This window comes from Quercus suber, unplaced genomic scaffold, assembly GCF_002906115.3.
Source record: "Quercus suber isolate HL8 unplaced genomic scaffold, Cork oak 2.0 scaffold_434, whole genome shotgun sequence".
NCBI lineage: Eukaryota > Viridiplantae > Streptophyta > Magnoliopsida > Fagales > Fagaceae > Quercus > Quercus suber.
In genome coordinates this window covers 409,356-429,411 of record NW_027069885.1, presented here as the reverse complement: position 1 = coordinate 429,411, position 20,056 = coordinate 409,356, and the positions used below count along the sequence as shown (strand labels likewise).

At 33.2% G+C, this 20,056-nt stretch overlaps 1 protein-coding gene across 1 annotated transcript; it reads left to right on the top strand.

Moving 5' to 3' along the window:
- The first annotated feature begins 2,477 nt into the window (after positions 1 to 2,477).
- LOC111984262 (uncharacterized) lies at positions 2,478 to 8,754 on the top strand. Its single transcript, XM_024015889.2, has 3 exons — positions 2,478 to 3,033; positions 4,114 to 4,860; positions 6,021 to 8,754. Exons 1-3 carry the CDS (start codon positions 2,541 to 2,543, stop codon positions 8,417 to 8,419), a joined length of 3,639 nt encoding a protein of 1,212 aa, XP_023871657.1. The 5' UTR covers positions 2,478 to 2,540; the 3' UTR covers positions 8,420 to 8,754.
- The last annotated feature ends 11,302 nt before the right edge of the window (positions 8,755 to 20,056 follow it).

Below are 20,056 nucleotides of genomic sequence, written 5' to 3'. Positions count from 1 at the left end.
GATCAATCGAGCCTTGTAAAAACTGTTTTTTGCATAATTTTTTGCAAAATTTGTGGTAACCGCTCTGAATCTTGGGAAAGGTTTTAAATCTTGTATACGGTTTTATGAGGCATTGTAACTCTCCATATGTGGCGTTTGGTGTGGGAGAATCCATATTACTCTTGGCATCCAAATTACTGGGAATATGATTCCTTACAATTTGGATGCCTAGGAATGTAACTACTCTTATGTTTAGTTTAATTGAGAATCTAATAAGATTCCTAGGAATGTGAGATTATAATGTTTGGTTTAATCCTAAAAATATTAAATGAATTATTTATTTTTCCCATTCTATTTTTAAATTTGTAAATCCAATGTCAATACTTTTTTTTTTTTAATCTTCCTGTAAATAAATAATGAAAAACAAAATATAAACTATAAATTATGACAAATTCATTAAAACTATAGTCTAATTGCCTCCATAAACTGCAATAATAAGAGACAAAGTTGCCTCAAATTTATAGGCTGAATACAATAAAATAAATAATACGAATTAAAGAACGAAGTATCCATAAAGCAAACTAAGAATTTACACCATTATTTGAATATAGCAACTAGTGGTCAAATATAGCACCAAAGCCACCTTTGGCATAAATCCTAAGACCTTCCAATGCGTTTCAAAATCCAAAAATGCGCATACAAATAAGATGGGTTGTTAAAAATTAAAAATCTACACGTTCTGTATCATTGTATAACAAACATCAAAAGTACTAGATAGGATACAAATTATTAAAATTGTCCTGTAAAGTATGAATCTAGAAACAAAGCCATTAATCTAAAAACAAAAAACCAGATGAAGCCACCAATCTATATGTGTGTGTGTGTATATATATAGCAACTAAACAAAACCAAGATTTGAGATATGAATAGACACATTAACAAATTTCTATGAAAATAGATTCATTAATAATTTGTTGAATAACACACACATAACAGTAAAAGTGAATACCTGGCAACAATGAAGGGTTCCCTTCAAACACATTTTTTTTTTTTTCACATGTGAAACCTAAATCGAACTTTGTTAATGAATATATCTATAGAGTTGTCTATTTTATTTATGTTTCTTTGGCGGGAAGAGATAAAAATAAGGGAAAAATATTGATGATTTGTTTTATATTTTTTCTCAATTGCTTAAATGATAAGGAAAAAATGGTTAAAATTGTTAATCTATAAAAAATACAATTTCCTTTAAGCTTGGGAATTTGGATACCCATATGTTTTAAAGGGAATCCACATTCTTACAGAAAGGGGGTTGAGGGAGAATCTAGAATCTCCTGACATTTGATTCCTTAGTGTGATTTGCAACCAAACATGAGAATTTTTAAACATTCCTGAGAATTCTAAAACATTACCATGCAAATGCCACAAATGGGTATAAATAGAGATTTATGTTCACTTGAAACACAAGAAATCTTGTGTGTATTTTCCAAAATTGTTATTTGTAAAACCCAATAACTTGATTGTATCCTAGAGACAAGTCTGTTTAGCAATTTGCGTATGGAGACAAATATTGTTTAAGGATAACATTCAATTATGCCTCTAAGTGAATCACTAATTTCTATTTACTTGATATGTTCATTTTATTTTTTCATTATTACTCCTTGATTTGGTGAAATCCCCAACAAACAAAACATGATGGCAGGACAAATATTGTAGGTATAAATTTAGAGCCTGGGTTTGCCAATTATCAAATTTTAAGCCAAGTTGAATTAATTATCCAATTATATAATGGGATTCAAGGTTTGGTCACAACTGCACACCATAAAAAGTTTATTAAAATGGATGATCAATAGATGCCTTAAGGGCACTTGGACCTTACTACTATTCATAAGTTGTGAGTTTGTTATTTTAATTTTCTAAGTATAAGATGTGATGATTAAGCTCAAATATTACTTATCACACTTGCTACGGCTGGTCTGAGGCTCTTGACACATGAATATTAGTTCAAATTTAAAGATTTTGATCCAAATCCATATTCTTACCCTTTCCAAATGGGTACTACCCAAATCCAAATCCTGCATAAAAAAAATGGAGAGAGAGAAAAAAGAGAACATAGGAAATTTGAAATTCCTGGGGTCATGTGATGGGTAGTACTTAAGCCCGTTTGATGCTATTGTTTAAACAACAGTTTTCATTGATTAAATATCACAACATGTATTTTTACAATATTTTTTAATTTACGTATATTTTCACAACACTTTAATAATATTATTAAAAATTTCTTAATAGTCCTTGGTGGAGCTCACACGTGGGTCCCACCCATTTTTCTTAAAAGTTTTTTTTTTTTTTTTTCTGCGGCTCCAAATAGCGGGAACGTTTTAAAATAAAAAATAGGAAAAATGAATTCAAATTATTCAATACAGTAATTTCATTTCACATATATCAAAAATAAAAAAGTGTTTCACATATATCAATAATTTCCTTTCCCATATATCAAGAATTCAATACAGTAGTGAAGAGTTTCTCAAAAAAAAAAAAGGGAATTGTATCGAAGAAAAGAGATGATACAGAAGAAGAGAGAGAAAGGAGAGATAGTATGGGTAAGAGTTTCACTCTCTCAAACATGCTGGCCGGCTCTTGTTCTCCGCGCCTTTCAAGATTCCGTCCTCGTTTCCTTCTTCTCCCTCCCCCAATTCCCTCCTTCCCGTTACGTCCTCGATTCCCTCCTCCTTTCCTTCCCCGACAACTTCCGCTCCCTCGCGCCCTCCGCTCCCCACGCGCTCCTCCACCGCGCGTTGCGGCTCTACGGTCTGAAGAGCCTCTCTTCGCTCACGTGCCCTTGTCAAGGCAAAACCACACCGCGACGTCGTTTCGAGAACAATGCTGCTACTGCGACTGCGAAAACGGCGCCGTTTAAGAAGGCCGAGGATGTGTTGGGGTTTGTGTTCAGCGCCGCCGTGTCGCCGTGGGTTGAGAAAGCTGGGTTCGTTGAAGCGGTTGAATCGATGGCTTTCGTTCACGCTTTTCGCGGGTACAAATCAGCCAAGCTTAGAGGTAGTTATTTTGTTAGTTACTTACGGTTAGTTCCAACTCAACAAAGCATAGAGGTAGTTACTTAGTTAGTTACAGTTGAAGTCCATGAAGCATTGTGTTAATGGTGTAAATATAGAATTTGACAAAGCTACATTAGTATGGAATTTAGAAATTGTGATTTGAAATACAAAGTTATGCAACAATTGAGGGTAGATGGTTTTTAATTTAATTTAAAATTTTGATGGTTGTTGATACTTGATATAGTTTGATCAATTTTTTTTTTTTCATCTATAGTTTATTTTATTTTAATTTCTGAATTTGGAAATTGTTTTTTTTATTAATTTAGTCATTAAAGGGAAGTTAAAAAGGTAGTTGGTGTTCTTGCTAAAGTTGAGCCTCTAGAACAAAGTCAAAAGTCAGCGAATGCTGTGTGTACATGCTCTCACAAGCTAGTTTCTTGTTTCCTTTTGTTGGTTGCTCTCTTATACTCATCTTTTCAATGTTTAGAATTTAGGATTTGATGTTTCTCTGTTTATTTATTTATCCAATGCTAGAAGTTACTCAGAGTGTTGAGCAAAATCTCTTTGTCTAATGTACTTGGCTTCTATTTGTTGGACCATTACTTAAAGTCAGTTGATTGGTAATTGTTTTCTCATTCATTGATATACACTCTGTGCACACACTGTCCATAATTTCACGTGCGATTTCCACATTTAAAAAGTGGGTGATGTGTACGAATAATGTACAATAAGGAGTGAGTTAGAATCAATACCCATAGTTTATAGCAACCAGCCTATCAATGATAAAGTTGACTCACAAGACACTCAAAAAATTTAGTTAGTATGGTATTTTATTTTGTACATTTTATTATTCTTTAAAATTGGAAGTTTGTTGATAGGATGAGATAAGACAGGATATATATATATATATATATAATGAAAAGGATGTTGATCCTGACAAGAGAGGACCTGGAGTTTCTTTTCTAGGCACTTACCGTTCCTAAAACTCTTTACAACTATCTTGCTTGAAGGCTCGTGTTCTCCTCACTCAGCTGTCAGATTTATTGGTTTGTAATTTCTTTCTGTTTGAATATCTTTCTAGGTAACAAGAACAAGAACTCTGCTGCTCATGAATCGGATATTTTAGGACTGGAAGATGAGTTTCAGCTACTCTCTCAGGAACTGGAAAAGAATTTGGAAGCTGGTGTGACAAACGGAATGAGCTCAAAAGTTCCTTTTCTGACAGAATCTTTTAATCCGTTGCATGAGCACCAACTTTCACATACTCGACTTCAGCAAAGCAAGGAACAATCAGTTAATGAGGTGCTAGTGAGCTTGCATTGTCTTTCTCTAGATCCATTTTATCTAGTTGGGAAATGCTTGAAAACCGTGGAGCATAATGTTTTGAGGTTCAGAAGTTTGTCATTCCAGAACATTTCTGACTTCTGCTTTAAAAAATGCTTGCATCCTAAGAGCCCCGAAACTCATTTTTCTGATCCTGGGTATACAAAGACTGAGTCTGGTGTGAAGGTTGACAGAAAACAAAGTTGTGGAGAAATTTTTTGCCCCTTTTTATTTTGCATGGCTGCTCCTGTTAACAATCTGGGGCTAAAGAGGAAGCTTGATCAGCCATCTAATTCTTATCATTCTTTAAAGGTACACAAAACTATGAAATTTTCCTCGGATGCGACTGCGAAAACGGCGCCGTTTAAGAGGGCCGAGGATGTGTTGGGGTTTGTGTTCAGCGCCGCCGTGTTGCCGTGGGTTGAGAAAGCTGAGTTCGTTGAAGCGGTTGAAGCGAAGGCTTTCGTTCACGCTTTTCGCGGGTACAAATCAGCCAAGCTTAGAGGTAGTTATTTTGTTAATTACTTACAGTTAGTTACATCATAGGTACATTGTTTTTGAGCACAGATTTGAAAAAAAAAAAAAACATTTGGGTGTTGATGCTTACATTCAGGCATTCCGTGGGTACAACTCAACAAAGCATAGAGGTAGTTACTTAGTTAGTTACAGTTGTAGTCCATGAAGCATTGTGTTAACGGTGTTAATATAGAATTTGACAAAGCTACATTAGTATGGAATTTAGAAATTGTGATTTGAAATACAAAGTTATGCAACAATTGAGGGTAGATGGTTTTTAATTTAATTTAAAATTTTGATGGTTGTTGATACTTGATATAGTTTGATCAATTTTTTTTTTCATCTATAGTTTATTTTATTTTCTGAATTTGGAAATTGTTTTTTTAATTAATTTAGTCATTAAAGGGCAGTTAAAAAGGTAGTTGGTGTTCTTGCTAAATTTGAACCTCTAGAACAAAGTCAAAAGTCAGCAAATGCTCTGTGTACATGCTCTCACAAACTAGTTTCTTGTTTCCTTTTGTTGGTTGCTCTCTTATACTCATCTTTTCATTGTTTAGAATTTAGAATTTGATGTTTCTTTGTTTATTTATTTATCCAATGCTAGAAGCTACTCAGAGTGTTGAGCTAAATCTCTTTGTCTAATGTACTTGGCTCCTATTTGTTGGACCATTACTTAAAGTCAGTTGATTGGTAATTGTTTTCTCATTCATTGATATACACTCTGTGCACACACTGTCCATAATTTCACGTGCAATTTCCACGTTTAAAAAGTGGGTGATGTGTACGAATAATGTACAATAAGGAGTGAGTTAGAATCGATACCCATAGTTTATAGCAACCAGCCTATCAATGATAAAGCTGACTCACAAGACACTCAAAAAATTTAGTTAGTATGGTATTTTATTTTGTACATTTTATTATTCTTTAAAATTGGAAGTTTGTAGATTGGATGAGATGAGACAGGATATATATATATATATATAATGAAAAGGATGTTGATCCTGACAAGAGAGGACCTGGAGTTTCTTTTCTAGGCACTTACCATTCCTAATACTCTTTACAACTATCTTGCTTGAAGGCTCGTGTTCTCCTCAATCAGCTGTCAGATTTATTGGTTTGTAATTTCTTTCTGTTTGAATATCTTTCTAGGTAACAAGAACAAGAACTCTATTGCTCATGAATCGGATATTTTAGAACTGGAAGATGAGTTTCAGCTACTCTCTCAGGAACTGGAAAAGAATTTGGAAGCTGGTGTGACAAACGGAATGAGCTCAAAAGTTCCTTTTCTGACAGAATCATATAATCCGTTGCATGAGCACCAACTTTCACATACTCAACTTAAGCAAAGCAAGGAACAATCAGTTAATGAGGTGCTAGTAAGCTTGCATTGTCTTGCTCTAGATCCATTTTATCTAGTTGGGAAATGCTTGAAAACCGTGGAGCATAATGTTTTGAGGTTCAGAAGTTTGTCATTCCAGAACAATTCTGACTTCTGCTTTAAAAAATGCTTGCATCCTAAGAGCCCCGAAACTCATTTTTCTGATCCTGGGTATACAAAGACTGAGTCTGGTGTGAAGGTTGACAGAAAACAAAGCTCTGGAGAAATTTTTTGCCCCTTTTTATCTTACATGGCTGCTCCTGTTAACAGTCTGGGGCTAAAGAGGAAGCTTGATCAGCCATCTAATTCTTATCGTTCATTAAAGGTACACAAAACTATGCAATTTTCCTTGGACGCTGGAACTAGTGCATATCTGCAGAAAAATAAAGCTGGACACAAGGAAAACTCTACGTTATTTGATCCTTCTTTCAAGTTGTGCATGACTATGCCTTTATTCTCATTAAATGGCAGTGATTCTTACTTGAGTAGAAAACATAGTAGTGGTTTCCAAGTGGAACTAATTAATGCTCTCTTCCCATCTTCTCCAGCGAAATTAAAAATGCGACACCACTCTTCCACTAAGCCCCAGAGACTGACCTATTTATGCAATAATAATTTAATGGTCTCGGTTCAGAATAAGTTCAACATCTCCCTTCCCGGAGGAGCATCTCATTGTGGTGAAGTTGAAATCAGCAAGCTTCAGGAGTCTGCAGAAAATTTTGATAGTCTAAATGATACAAGGGCCAGTATATCTAGTGTTGATTGTATTTTGGCAGCACAAAAATTCCCATCACAATCTGATTTTACTGCTGATAAAATAAAGATGCTTCCTTGTGACATTGATGATGCTACGTCCATTAGATCCGACAAAGAAGCCAGCATCAATGTGGCATTTGGAGACAGCTCCAAGGAGAATAAGGAGCTCTATCAACCAGTTACTTCTGATTCATCATTCAAGTTGCAAAGGGGTCAGTTGGAAGCATTTGACACAATTGCTTATTCTTTGCATTTGAAATTTCCCAAGGATTTTGAGCTGCCATCCAAGCAGGAGTTGGTAGAGAAATTTAGTCCATTTGGCATAGTAGATTCCCTGAGGACTAAAATCTTTTCTTATATAAGTGCTGCCAAGGTGGTTTTCTTACACCCAACTGATGCAGTTGCTGCTTACCAATATGCTAACAAAGAGAGGGTTTTATTTGGTAAGGCAAATATTAGGGTTTGGCTTGACCCACTGGGACAAAAGAGAATAGGAACCGAGTTTTCAGCTCCCTCACCTTTGCTGACAGGGAAACCGGTGAGTCCAAAAAGATGTCAACATGTTACTTCTGATTCATCATTTAAGTCACAAAGGGATCAGCAATTGGAAGCACTTGACACAACTGCTTCTACATCTTTGCATATGAAGTTTCCCAAGGATTTTAAGCTGCCATCAAAGCAGGAGTTGGTAAAAAAATTTAGTCGATTTGGCACAGTAGATTCCTCCAAGACAAAAGTATTTTCTTGTACAGGAGCTGCCCAGGTGGTTTTTTTACACCCAACTGATGCAGTGGCTGCTTACCATTATGCTAAGAAAAAGAGGGTTGTGTTTGGTGAGGCAAATGTCCGGTTTTGGCTTGACCCATTGGATCACAAGAGAAGAGGAACCAAATTTTCAGCTCCCCCGCCTTTGTTGACAGGGAAACCGGTGAATCTAAAAAGACATCAACATGTTACTACTGATTCATCATATAAGTCGCAAAGGGGTCAGCAATTGGAAGAACTTGCCACAACTGCTGCTTCTACATCTTTGCATATGAAGTTTCCCAAGGATTTTAAGCTGCCATCAACGCAGGAGGTGGTAAAGAAATTTAGTCGATTTGGCACAGTAGATTCCTTCAGGACAAATGTCTCTTCATGTACAGGAGCTGCCCAGGTGGTTTTCTTACAGCCAACTGATGCAGTGGCTGCTTACAAATATGCTAAGAAAAAGAGGGTTATGTTTGGTGTGGCAAATGTCCGGTTTTGGCTTGACCCACTGGACCACAAGAGAAGAGGAACCAAGTTTTCAGTATCCCCGCCTTCATTGACTGAGACACAAATGAATCTGAAATCATGTCTCAGAAAATCTAGCCCCCTTGAGTGTAGAGACAAGAAAAAACCTCACAAGGTGAGATTTTTAATGGTGACATAGATCATTTGATTTTGATCTACTACCGATGACAACTCTGCTTCATTTCTCCCTTCTGTTTTTTGGCTAAAGGGGAAATCTACTAAATGTCATGTCCTGATGTGCTTGCACTAGGAAGGATTCCCAATTTTGTGAAAATGTTCATATATTTTTGGAGATGCTATCTTTTGGTTAGTAACTAAGTACATGAATTGTGCTGGTAGTCACTAGTCAGGGCAGTCTTATTACTGAAGTTTCTTGCATATGGCAATTAGAACTAAAAAAAAAAAAAATGATAAGCAACTACAGCTTTTCAGTTCAATCTGATGATCTGAGTGGAATTATTTTGTTCTCCAAAAGGCAGTGGTGGATTTTACTAGTAGCTTCTGAGTGGATTTAAATTAAAAAGAAAAAATGTGTATCAGGTGTCCCTTGCAGTTTTATTATTATTATCGGTAGTGTTTCTAATCATATGGGGGTGGCAAGGGCAACGATTGTCACTATGCTCTTTCAGCTCTCTGTAGTCATTTTATTAATACAACATTTGTCTAAAAAGAGGCTGTGGTGATCTCGGCCCATCTGAGCTACAAATCCAGGTCCCAATAGCCCACAGAAAACTATTTGATGCTTTAGCTAATGTTTTCTCCTCTAGCATTCTAACAGCCCATCATTTTACATAAATATATAAAATAAAGGATGAGGCCCATGGTTTAATAAATTTAATTTAATCTGGGCCTAAAGAGGTTATACGAGAGCAAGTAATTTTAGGCCTAGTGGATAAAGAAGAAATGGGCTTTGGTTGGGTAGGTTTCAGAAGTTATATATATATATATATATATTTATAAATAGAAAAAAGAAAACTTATTTATTTATATTATAGGGCATGAGTTAGCGCAGGGGTCAATTGCCATTGCTGGCAACCCCTTGTGTCGTTCAATCGATATTGGTTTCTTATTTACTCCCACGTTTATGTTATTATTATTTACTAAGTTATCATTTCTTCAACTTGAACATTCATGTAAAAGAACTTTCTGGTTTGTACAATAAAAATCTTCCTAAAAGCTGTTTCACCCTCTCCAAATAAATAAATATTTTATTGCAAAAAGAAAAAAAAATGTAGGAGGCAAACCATAGTCCATATATTGAGTGATGTTATGAATATTATACTAATCATATTAGTTGCTACATTAATTTAGAAAAATTATATAGTAAAATTTATAATATATTTAACATTTTCCAATTTATTCTATGGTGCTAGCTTCTTTCGTGTTGCTAATAAATATATATATTTTTAGTAATTTGGTTGCCTTTAAAAAAAAAAAAATTGTCATTATATTTTTAATTAATCTGGCCGTTTGGCACAAAATTAAAAATAACAACTTTTTTTTTCTCCTAAATAAATCTTACTTATTTTATGATTCTCCAAGACTTATTTTTTTATTATTATTATTATTATTATTATTTTGTATTTGTTTAATGTGAACACTCTCAAATAACACATGTTGTGAGTTTCGGTTGACTCAATTGGTAAAGTCTCTTATTATCAAATAAGAGATTTAGGATTCAATCCTCATATATACCAAAAACTAATTGGTATCTTGACCTAATGATAAAAAACAATTATCATAAAGTGAACATCTAAATTTGAAATATTATCATATCTATAAAAAAACAACACTTATATTAATGGATGAACTAACATTATCGAATCAAAATGAAATTTAATACCATCTTTCAATCAAACTCTTATTTACTTATTTTTATTGACAATAGGGACACAATTAATTTCTTGTTATAATTCGAACAATATTATTTTTTGCATGTTCCTGTCATAAACATTATTTTTATTATGCATCAACCACAATAAATCATATTAATAATTACCAAAATTTTTATGTTTCTACACTTATTATAACAGCTTATACAGACATTATGTACTGCGGATTCAGGTAAGTCCTCACTGCTTGGTTCGCTTGCTTAGATTAATAGAGGCCTTACAACACTCTAGACAAAGTGATATCTTTAAGGTTTTATAATTAAATATCCTAAGAGTATAGCTTAATAATATAGCTAGTAGAATTAGAAATAACATGACCTGAAATTGCTATATGTGCTCCGATTGATAGATATTGGGAATTTGGGGCCTAGAACAAGGGATATACATGCTGAAAGTGTTCTGTACAGCAAGTAAAAGGAATGGAAAAATTTAGAAATATTAATGTTGTCAACGTTAGTATTACTAAGAATTATAACAACTCTTACGGTAGATAATTTGTGGATTGATGGACCTATATTTTGGTTTTGGTGTTTGCTAGGTTCTAACTTTACGGATTTTTGTGACTTGTTGATGTCCAATTTTGCAAATTTGTACCCAAAGGCCCATAAGGAAGAAAGCCCAATAAGTTGCAAGACGCAAAAGCCCATACGAAGGAAAGCCCAATGAAAAGTAAGGCCCAAAGACCCACTAAGAAGACCGAAGAGTAAGAAAGGTCCAAAGAAAGAAGTGCAAGTGAAAGTCATCTACAGCAAAATGCAAATCTACAGCAGAATACAAATCTGCCGTAGAATACATCTTTACAGCAGAATACAGTTCTCTGGCAGAATGGTTTCGGCAAATGAAGATAAATTGGGCCCAAGACCCTTTTGATTCAGTCAACATTATTTGGCCCACAAATCTGCTGCAAAATACAAATCTGCCGCAGAATACAGCTTTGTCGCAGAATACAGTTCTTTGGCAGAATAACTTCGGCAGATGAAGATAAATTGGGCTCAAGACTCTTTTGATTCAGTCAACATTATTTGACCCACAAATCTACTACATAATATAAATCTACCACAGAATACAACTTTACCATATAATACAGTTCTCTGGCAGAATGGCTTCGGTAGATGAAGATAAATTGGGCCTAAGACCCTTTTGATCCAGTCAACATTATTTAGCCCACAAATCTGCTGCAAAATACAAATCTGCTGCAAAATACAAATCTGCCACAAAATACAGCTTTACCACAAAATACAGTTCTTTAGCAAAATGGCTTCGGCAGATGAAGATAAATTAGGCCCAAAACTTTTTTGATCCAGTCAATATTATTTAGCTCACAAAGGCCCAAATCTTTTTGTATAAAAAAGATAGGTGTGAGAACTGATATGAAGAAGCACGATGAAAAGAAACAAGTAACAACAGGAAGTGTCAGCAGTAGGAATCACATGAAGGAAAGAAAAGCCAAACCAAAGGAAATGACAAGCGCAGTAGGAAATGCATAAGGAAATAAGACAAAAAATACGCAGCAAAATGAAACAGAACCAATCTGCTATGGTAGAAACGGCGTGGGAATGAAAGAAGATAAAAACAGAAAGGCCAGAGCACCACCAACCTGTACCCAGCCAATACAAGGGAGCTGGGCCTACAGTCAAAGGGATTCAGAGGGTGTGGTTTGGTGGTGGGGGGAAAAGGGAGTCTATATTTGATTTCCTGCCATGACTTCTTTTGGGAATATACCTTGTTGAGACAGTATCTTACCCAAAAGAAGTAATAGATAGTTGGGACCATCTGATGCATGCCATAGAGCTAGGTAGTGAAGTAGCCCAGAGATAGAGGTATACAGCAAGAACAAACAAAAGGAAATTTTTTCATGAAATGAGTAGTGGTGCAGCAAACATTTACTAGAGAAATGGCAGTGGTCGGGTCAACTATGGGTTGGTGGGTAGTCTTGAAAGGATGCTCACAACAAACCAAAAACAGTTGGTGAAGCCCTAGGGGTAAAAGGAAAAAATTTCATTGAATCAATTCACTATAAAAGGAGGAGCTAGCCATGGATAAAAGGAGGAGACCGGATGGGAGAAGTACCTAAGGGAGGAAACCCATGGTAAGAGAGTAGTAAGTACCCAGAGAGAGGAACCCATGAAAAGGAAATGCCAAAAAAGGGGGAACAACCCACAGCAAGAGAGTAGTAAGAAACTAAGAGTAAAAAAGAACAGAGAGAAAGAAAAAAAAGAGAGAAAACGTGGCAGGAATAGGGGCATGCATCAATAGACCATCTTTTCTCTCCTTCTTAGGAAACCCACTCTTTGAAGTCTCCAAAAGTAATAGCTAGTAGCCATTTAGGCCTATTTTCTAAAATGTACAATTTTTATGGCAAAAGCCTATGACAAGGTTGTTCAAGTTGGAGTTTGGGTCCTTTTTGGTTTACTTATTCTATAGGAAGATTCAATACTTGATTTCAACTGCAAATATATTTGATTTCTCTCATTATAACTTATATCTGTTGTATTTAGTCATCCTGCTGTAACACGTTTTTATTGCGTCTGCCGCATCAGTTGTCTTGCTGCGGTGTCTTTACTTGCTGTACTAGTTATTCTGCTGTAGTACCTTTTTATTATATTTACCGTGTTAACTATTATACTAGCTAAACCTTTTCTACCAAAGCTTTCTTCTTTATTTGTTATTACGTGTTTTACTTTTGACACAAACTAATTATTATCTTGCCATAAGTATATATATACATATATCTTGTCTCTCATGTCCTGCAGAATATATTTTATAGATGTATATGTGAATACGTATAAGTATATATACTCATATATGTATGTATATATATTTGAGAATATGCTAACCCATTTAAACTAACATTTATTTGATGGGTATTTTCTTTGGGTTTTAGATTTCTTTATGTGCAGGAAGTAGAAAAGTATTTATGCGGTAAGAAAAATGAAGAGTATTCATTCACGTCGCAGAAAACTTTACTTACTACATAGCAGACAGTTTTACTATGTGGTAGACAACTTTACTGCACAACAGAAAGTTTTATTACACAGCAGACGGTCTTACTACATGGCAGAAAGTTTTGCTACACAGCAGAAAAGTCAGACCTGTGGTAGAAACCAGAAAAAAATTCCTTCTACAGTAGAAACGTCAATCCTGCGACAGAAATTGGCAGTGACAGAAATAGAAAAGTCAATCCTGTGGCAGAAATTGGAGAAAAGTTCCTTCTGCGGCAGAAATGTTAATCATGTGGCAGAAACTGGCAGCGGCAGAAACAAAAAAGTCAACCCTATGGCAGAAACAGAGGATAAGCCCATTTTGCTGTGTCTTCCCTTGGACTTGGACTTAATATTTGCACACAAGTCAGACCAAATTGAGTTGCAATTGGACCGGTCTCAACTCCCTTACTCAAAATATTTGGGTCTAGTACCGCAGGAAGTAGCCCATCCCAATATAACAAAAAGGCTCACCACATGACTCAAGGTGGATTAATTTCATTTTGTAAAATAAAAAGTAAATAGTGTTTACTAATTTGGGGGTTTTCCCAAAAAAATAGTTTTAACTATCAAACTATGCTTATAAGTTATAACAAAAAGATATTATCGTATTCTTTTAAATATTTGATATGAATATTATGTGAACTTTTATTACTTGTAATTTGATAACATTGTAGGGCGAGTTGAATTTATTGCAATAGGTATGTGTGGATAAGGCTTTCCAAGTGAATAGGTATTTGTGAATGTTATAATTGGATTTGTGTAGTTTACACTTGCAAATGATATTTTCAATTTTATGTGATGTGAAACTTATTTACTGTGAGTAGTTTAAAAATTGATTTGAACCCTATGTGTGCCAATAGGTTATTGCAACAATTCGTTGTAATAATGTTTTGTTGCAATAAAATATTTTTATTATTATTAAAAATATTTTGTTGCAATAAAAAATATTGTTGCTTTAATTTATTGCAACAAATTTTTTGTTGTGATAGGTTAATGCAATGTTAATATTTGTTGCAAAAAATTAGCTTTAGAAACTTATTTACAACAAATCTCTTTTTGGTGATAGCTTACTGCAACAATAATTTTTGTTGCAATAAATTACACTAGAAACTTATTGCAATTAAACATTTTGTTGCAATAAGTTACTGCAATAGTAGTTTTCGTTGCAATAAATTATCTTTTTATATATATATATATGTATATATATATATATATATTTTTTTTTTTACAATGCATATAATATTTAGCCTATTAACAATATAAACATGTCTACACAAAATAAAAAATCTACAAAAGATGGAAAATGTATATATATATATATATATATAAATGTTGATTTATTAAAATTCAACAGTTTTAGTGGAGTGGAGTACTTGATGAATGGTGGAGTACTTGATGAACGGTGGAGGACCACTTTGGTGCTAGTGGTGGAGTAATGAGCTTCTTACTCATCCAGAAGCCGATGGCAAAGCAAACAAGGCCGATGAATATCACCACTATCAGCGAGACTACCATGGTAATGATAAATGTGTGGCTGGTGTGCTTAACATTGGAGATGGAGTTCTAGTTCTTCTTTTTTTTTTTTTTTTTTTTTTTTTTTTTTTTTTTTTTTTTTTTTTTTTTGGTTTTTGAGAAAGTGATATGCTTCTTAGCAAAGAAGCGGAGAAAAAGAAGAAGAAGAATTCAGTTCTATTTATCTTTTGGTTATTGAGAGTGTTATGCTTCTTAGCAGAGAAGTAAACATCTTTTTGGATTGTGTCTTCACTTGGGGCATTTCGATAGGTTATCGCAACAATTTGTTGCAATAGCGTTTTGTTGCAAAATATTTTTTTTTTTAATTATTAAAAATACTTTATTCTAACAAAAAATATTGTTTTTATAATTTATTGCAACCAAATTTTTGTTGTGATAGGTTAATGCAATGTTAATATTTGTTGCAATAAATTAGCTTTGGAAACTTGTTACAACAAATCTATTTGTTGTGATAGCTAGGCTACTGCAACAGTAATTTTTGTTGCAAAAAAATTACACTGGAAACTTATTGCAATAAAACATTTTATTATGATAGGTTACCGCAATAGTAGTTTTTGTTGCAATAAATTATCATTTTTTTTAATATAAAAATCGGTTTTTTTTTTTACTAAGCACATCATATTTAACCTACTAACAATATAAACATAGATACACAAAATCAAAAAAATCTATAAAAGATGCAAAATGTATAATACTTCATACATAATATATAAAAATTGTACAGAGATACTATTGGATCTAGATTTATAACATTGATAGCAGCAAAGTGGTGTTTATTTAAAATTTCGATACAAAATATCTTTTTTAGCTTACAAAATCAATGAATCTGCCACCTCTTTCTCAACTTTTTTGGCAGCTTAGCCTAGATTAGATAATAGTAGTAGGAATTACAATAGACATAAAACTACAAATTAAACCAAGTTTATCCTCAGCACAATCACAAAAGCAGGCCAAGTTTAATTATAAATAACAAAATGAAAAGAATAAGAAATAGCTTTTTTTTTTTTTTTTTTTTTACAAGATAGAAATTTTACTCTAGCCTAATTTAAGTATATATGTGTGTGAAGCTCCCTTCTGGAGACTTGAATCCTGGCTCTTATCCCCCACACCCCACAAGCACTTATACTTATGAAGTGACCATCGCACCAAAGGTGTGCGGTGGTAATAAGAAATAGCTTAAAATGGCAATGAATGTAAATTAGAAGAAAGATTGAAATACACACACACACACTCACAGAGAGTAAAAAATACAACAGACATAAAACTGCACAAATTAAGCCAAATTTATCCTTAGCACAGTCACAAAAGTAGGCTTAGTTTACTTATAAATGACAAAGGGAAAACAATAAGAAATAGCTTAAAATTGGAAAGAGTAAAAATTAGACAAAAGATTGAAATTCTACTTTAACCTTTAAGAAATAACTTTAATTGCAACGAAAAATTTTCATTACCCATTGTTGCAAAATATTCTGTGCCAATAGGCTATCGCAACAATTCGTTGCAATAGCGTTTTGTTGCAATAAAATATTATTATTATTATTATTAAAAATACTTAATTGCAACAAAAAATATTGTTGCTATAATTTATTACAACAAAATTTTTGTTATGATAGGTTACTGCAATAGTAATTTTTGTTGCGATTAAATAGTTTCATAAAATAAATAAAATAAAAACCAATACATCTCCACCAGCTACCACCACTAGTCCACCACCAACAACTAGCACTGATGCCACTTCATCAACAGCAACCATCCACCACTAGTTATGTTTGTGTTCCAATATACCATACAATTTTTTGAATATGTTAGATGTCCATTCAACCAAAGTATTCTTAAGCAGCTAATTTTTGTTTTATTATGAAATTCTTCTTAAAATCGAACTAAATGAACCCATGTGGACTCCCATATTATGAAACAGTCCCCTTCTATTTTAAAAGCAAATGTAGGATCCTAAATTCCTAAGACAATAATATCAAAGTATATACCCAACACAATTTATGTTAAATTCCAAAAGAAAATCACAGCCATAAAGCCACTTGAATTTTTTTTTTCTAATATACTTTATCAATCTACCAAAATAGACCATTGGTTGGTGGATTCTATGAATAGATGCTAGTTGATAAAAGGACAACGCAATTTCTCAATACCTGTACCCAATCATGGATTTGAAAACAACAAGGCGTTGGTAGATGGCTATATAGTGGAACCCACGTTGGTTGGTTGTGGTGAACCAATGGCAATAACCGGTGGGGGAGTTTTGGTTTTTATTTTATTTATTTTAAGAAACTAAAATAAGAGAAGACAGAAAATTAGCTCTTAATTAAGTAGGTGGACATTTGGCAATTTTTTATTTGTGGAACATAGAGTGGGATAGAAAAAATAGAACATGAGATTTAGACTCGACTCAATTGAGTGAGTGTAAGTCTTCGTTTTCTATATTTCATTAATGAGTGAGTGTAAGTCTTAGTTTTCTATATTTCTAATGAAATGACAATAGCAGTGGAAAAGTACCCAAAAAAAAAAAAAAATACAAATTTGAGAATGATTAAGCTCATTTGGAAAATGATCTAGCTCTAGATGTGTATCAATCACACTTGATGCATTATACATTTCTGTAAGTGTAGCTTTCCAATCAAAACTAGAATATGAAATTGGAGCTACACAATTCTCTCCATTGCCCTTCATTGTACTAATGCACACAAGGTTTAGACTTGATATGAACTAAACAGTGTTACATATATACATGGATAAATTGTAATAATAATGGCATAATTTTGGAGAGTATTCATTAATAAAATGAATAAAATGAAATTTCAAAAAATTTTCTTTGTGAAAATTCAAGCTTCAGGATGTTCGATTGGTTTAGACTTCTTCTTGATCGATCGAAGTAGTGAGAAAGGCTTCTCGATCGGTAGAAGATCTTGCTCGATCAATGGAAGTGATCAAGAAAATTGATTTGAAGGTTCCGCTTGACTCAATTGACGCTCGATTCATGTTCGATTGATCAAAAAGAGCCTTCAATTAATGCCTGATTCCTCTTTATCGATCGAGCCTTGTAAAAACTGTTTTTGTAAAATTTTCAGCAAAATTTGTGGTAACCGCTCTGAACGATAGGAAAGGTTTTAAATCTTGTAAATGATTTTTTGAGGATTGTAACTCTCCATATAGGTATAAATGGAGGTTTATGTTCACTTGAAATCTTGTGGGTATTCTCCAAAATTGGTATTTATAGAACCCTATAACTTGGTTGTATCCTGGGGACAAGTTTGTAGAAGTCCTTTAGCAACTTGCATATAAGGACAAATATTCTCTAAGGATAACATTCAATTATGCCTTCAAGTCAATTACTAATTTCTATTTACTTAATGTGTTCATTTTGTTCTTTTATTATTACTCCTTGATTTAATGAAATCCCCAACAAACAAAATATGTTGGCATGACAAATACTATAGGTATAAATTTAGAACTCGGGTTTGCCAATTATCAAATTTTAAGCTAAGTTGAATTAATTATCCAATTATGTAATGGGATTCAAGGCTTGGTCACAACATACATACCATAAAAAGTTTATTAAAATAGATGATTAGTAGATACCCTAAGGGCACTTGGACCTTACTACTATCTATAAGTTGTGAGTTTGTTATTTCAATTTTCTAAATATAAGATGCGATGATTATACTCAAATATTACTTATCACACTTGCTGGTCTAAGGCTCTTAACACATGAAAATTAGTTCAAATTTAAAGATTTTGATCCAAATCGATATTCTTACCCTTCCCAAATGGGTACTACCCAAATCCAAATGCTGCATGAGAGAGAGAGAGAGAGAGAGAGAGAGAGAGAGAGAGAGAGAAGAAGAAGAAGAAGAAGAGAATTTGGGAAATTTGAGATTCTTGCTGTCTTGTGATGAAGAAGAAGAAAATTTGGGAAATTTGAGATTCTTGCTGTCTTGTGATGAGCAATACTTAGGGTTTGTTTGATACTGTTGTTTAAACAATAGTTTTAGTGTTTAAACATCACAACATATATTTTCACAACACTTTTTAATATACACATATTTCTACAACACTTAAACAATATTACTAAAAATTTCTTACCAAACGAGTTCTTAATAGTCCCGAAATAGTGTTCTGAACTCTCACAAAGGTGGTGGGGCTCACATGTGGGTCCCACCCATTTTATGAGAGCCCTCAACACTGTGACTAAAAGTTTTTTTCGTCCTGCAATGCGGCTCCAAATAGCGGGAACATTTAAAAAAGAAAAATAGGAAAAGAGAATTCAATACAATAATTTCCTTTCACATATATACATATATCAACAATTAAAAAGTGTTTCTGAATTGTAGTGAAGAAAAGAGATGATACAAAAGAAGAGAGAGAAAGGAGAGATAGTATGGGTAAGAGTTTCAATCTCTCAAAAATACCTAGGTGTGTTATAAGTGTTATGACTTTTGCTTTTGTGGGTGAAATAATTTTTTCATTACACCCTTATATATTTTTGTGATTGAAAAATGTAATAATCCCAAATTATAATGGGTTTAAACTATTAACCTTTACATAAAAAATAGAAGAGCATTTGAGCACGTGCTCAGAGGCTAGTAAGTACTTAATGATAATGGGGAGATTTAAATTTGTTGGGTAGAAGTTTGAAGTTGTTTGTGTGACTAAAATGTGGGTGTACAACTAGTTTTTTTTTTAAATAACTGTAGATGTTTTTTATTTTTTATTTTTTTATCAATATGGCAGATGTGTTTTTATAAAGAGATGTGTGTTTGTTTTAATTTTAATCTTTTTAATAAATGGATAAAGCAATTTGAAAATCTTCAGGAGAGTAGTCCTGTTTTATAGACAACTTTTTAGTGGGAGTTAAAAACGTATCTACTTATCAAAAAACAAAAGTTTCTATCTCTATTTAGTTTAGTTTTTTTTTTAATAACTATTTTTTTTTTATATTTAGATTTGTTTTTGGATAAATGTGGAGTGTTTAACTAATTTTTCTATTTAAGGCAAAAAAAAATAAAAAATAAACAATAAACGTGTAGTTACTTTGAAGAAATGGATTAGTTGAAGAGTGTTCCTATTTTGTAAGCAATATTTTAGTGCAAATTAGACACGCATTTTTTACCAAACTATCTTTTAGTTTTGTCTCTACTTAAACCTAGGGGTATAAGGATATCTTGAAACAAAAAAAAAAAAAAAAAAAAAAATCTAGTCCAAACAAGGGAAGCCCCTTAAATACCAGTATAGATAAAGTTAACAAAAAATAAGATAAATTTGACAGTTTAAACGATTTATTTAATTTATTCATCATTAAGGAGACACAAAAAAGTATTTTATATCAAATGATATCATATTATCTGTATCAAA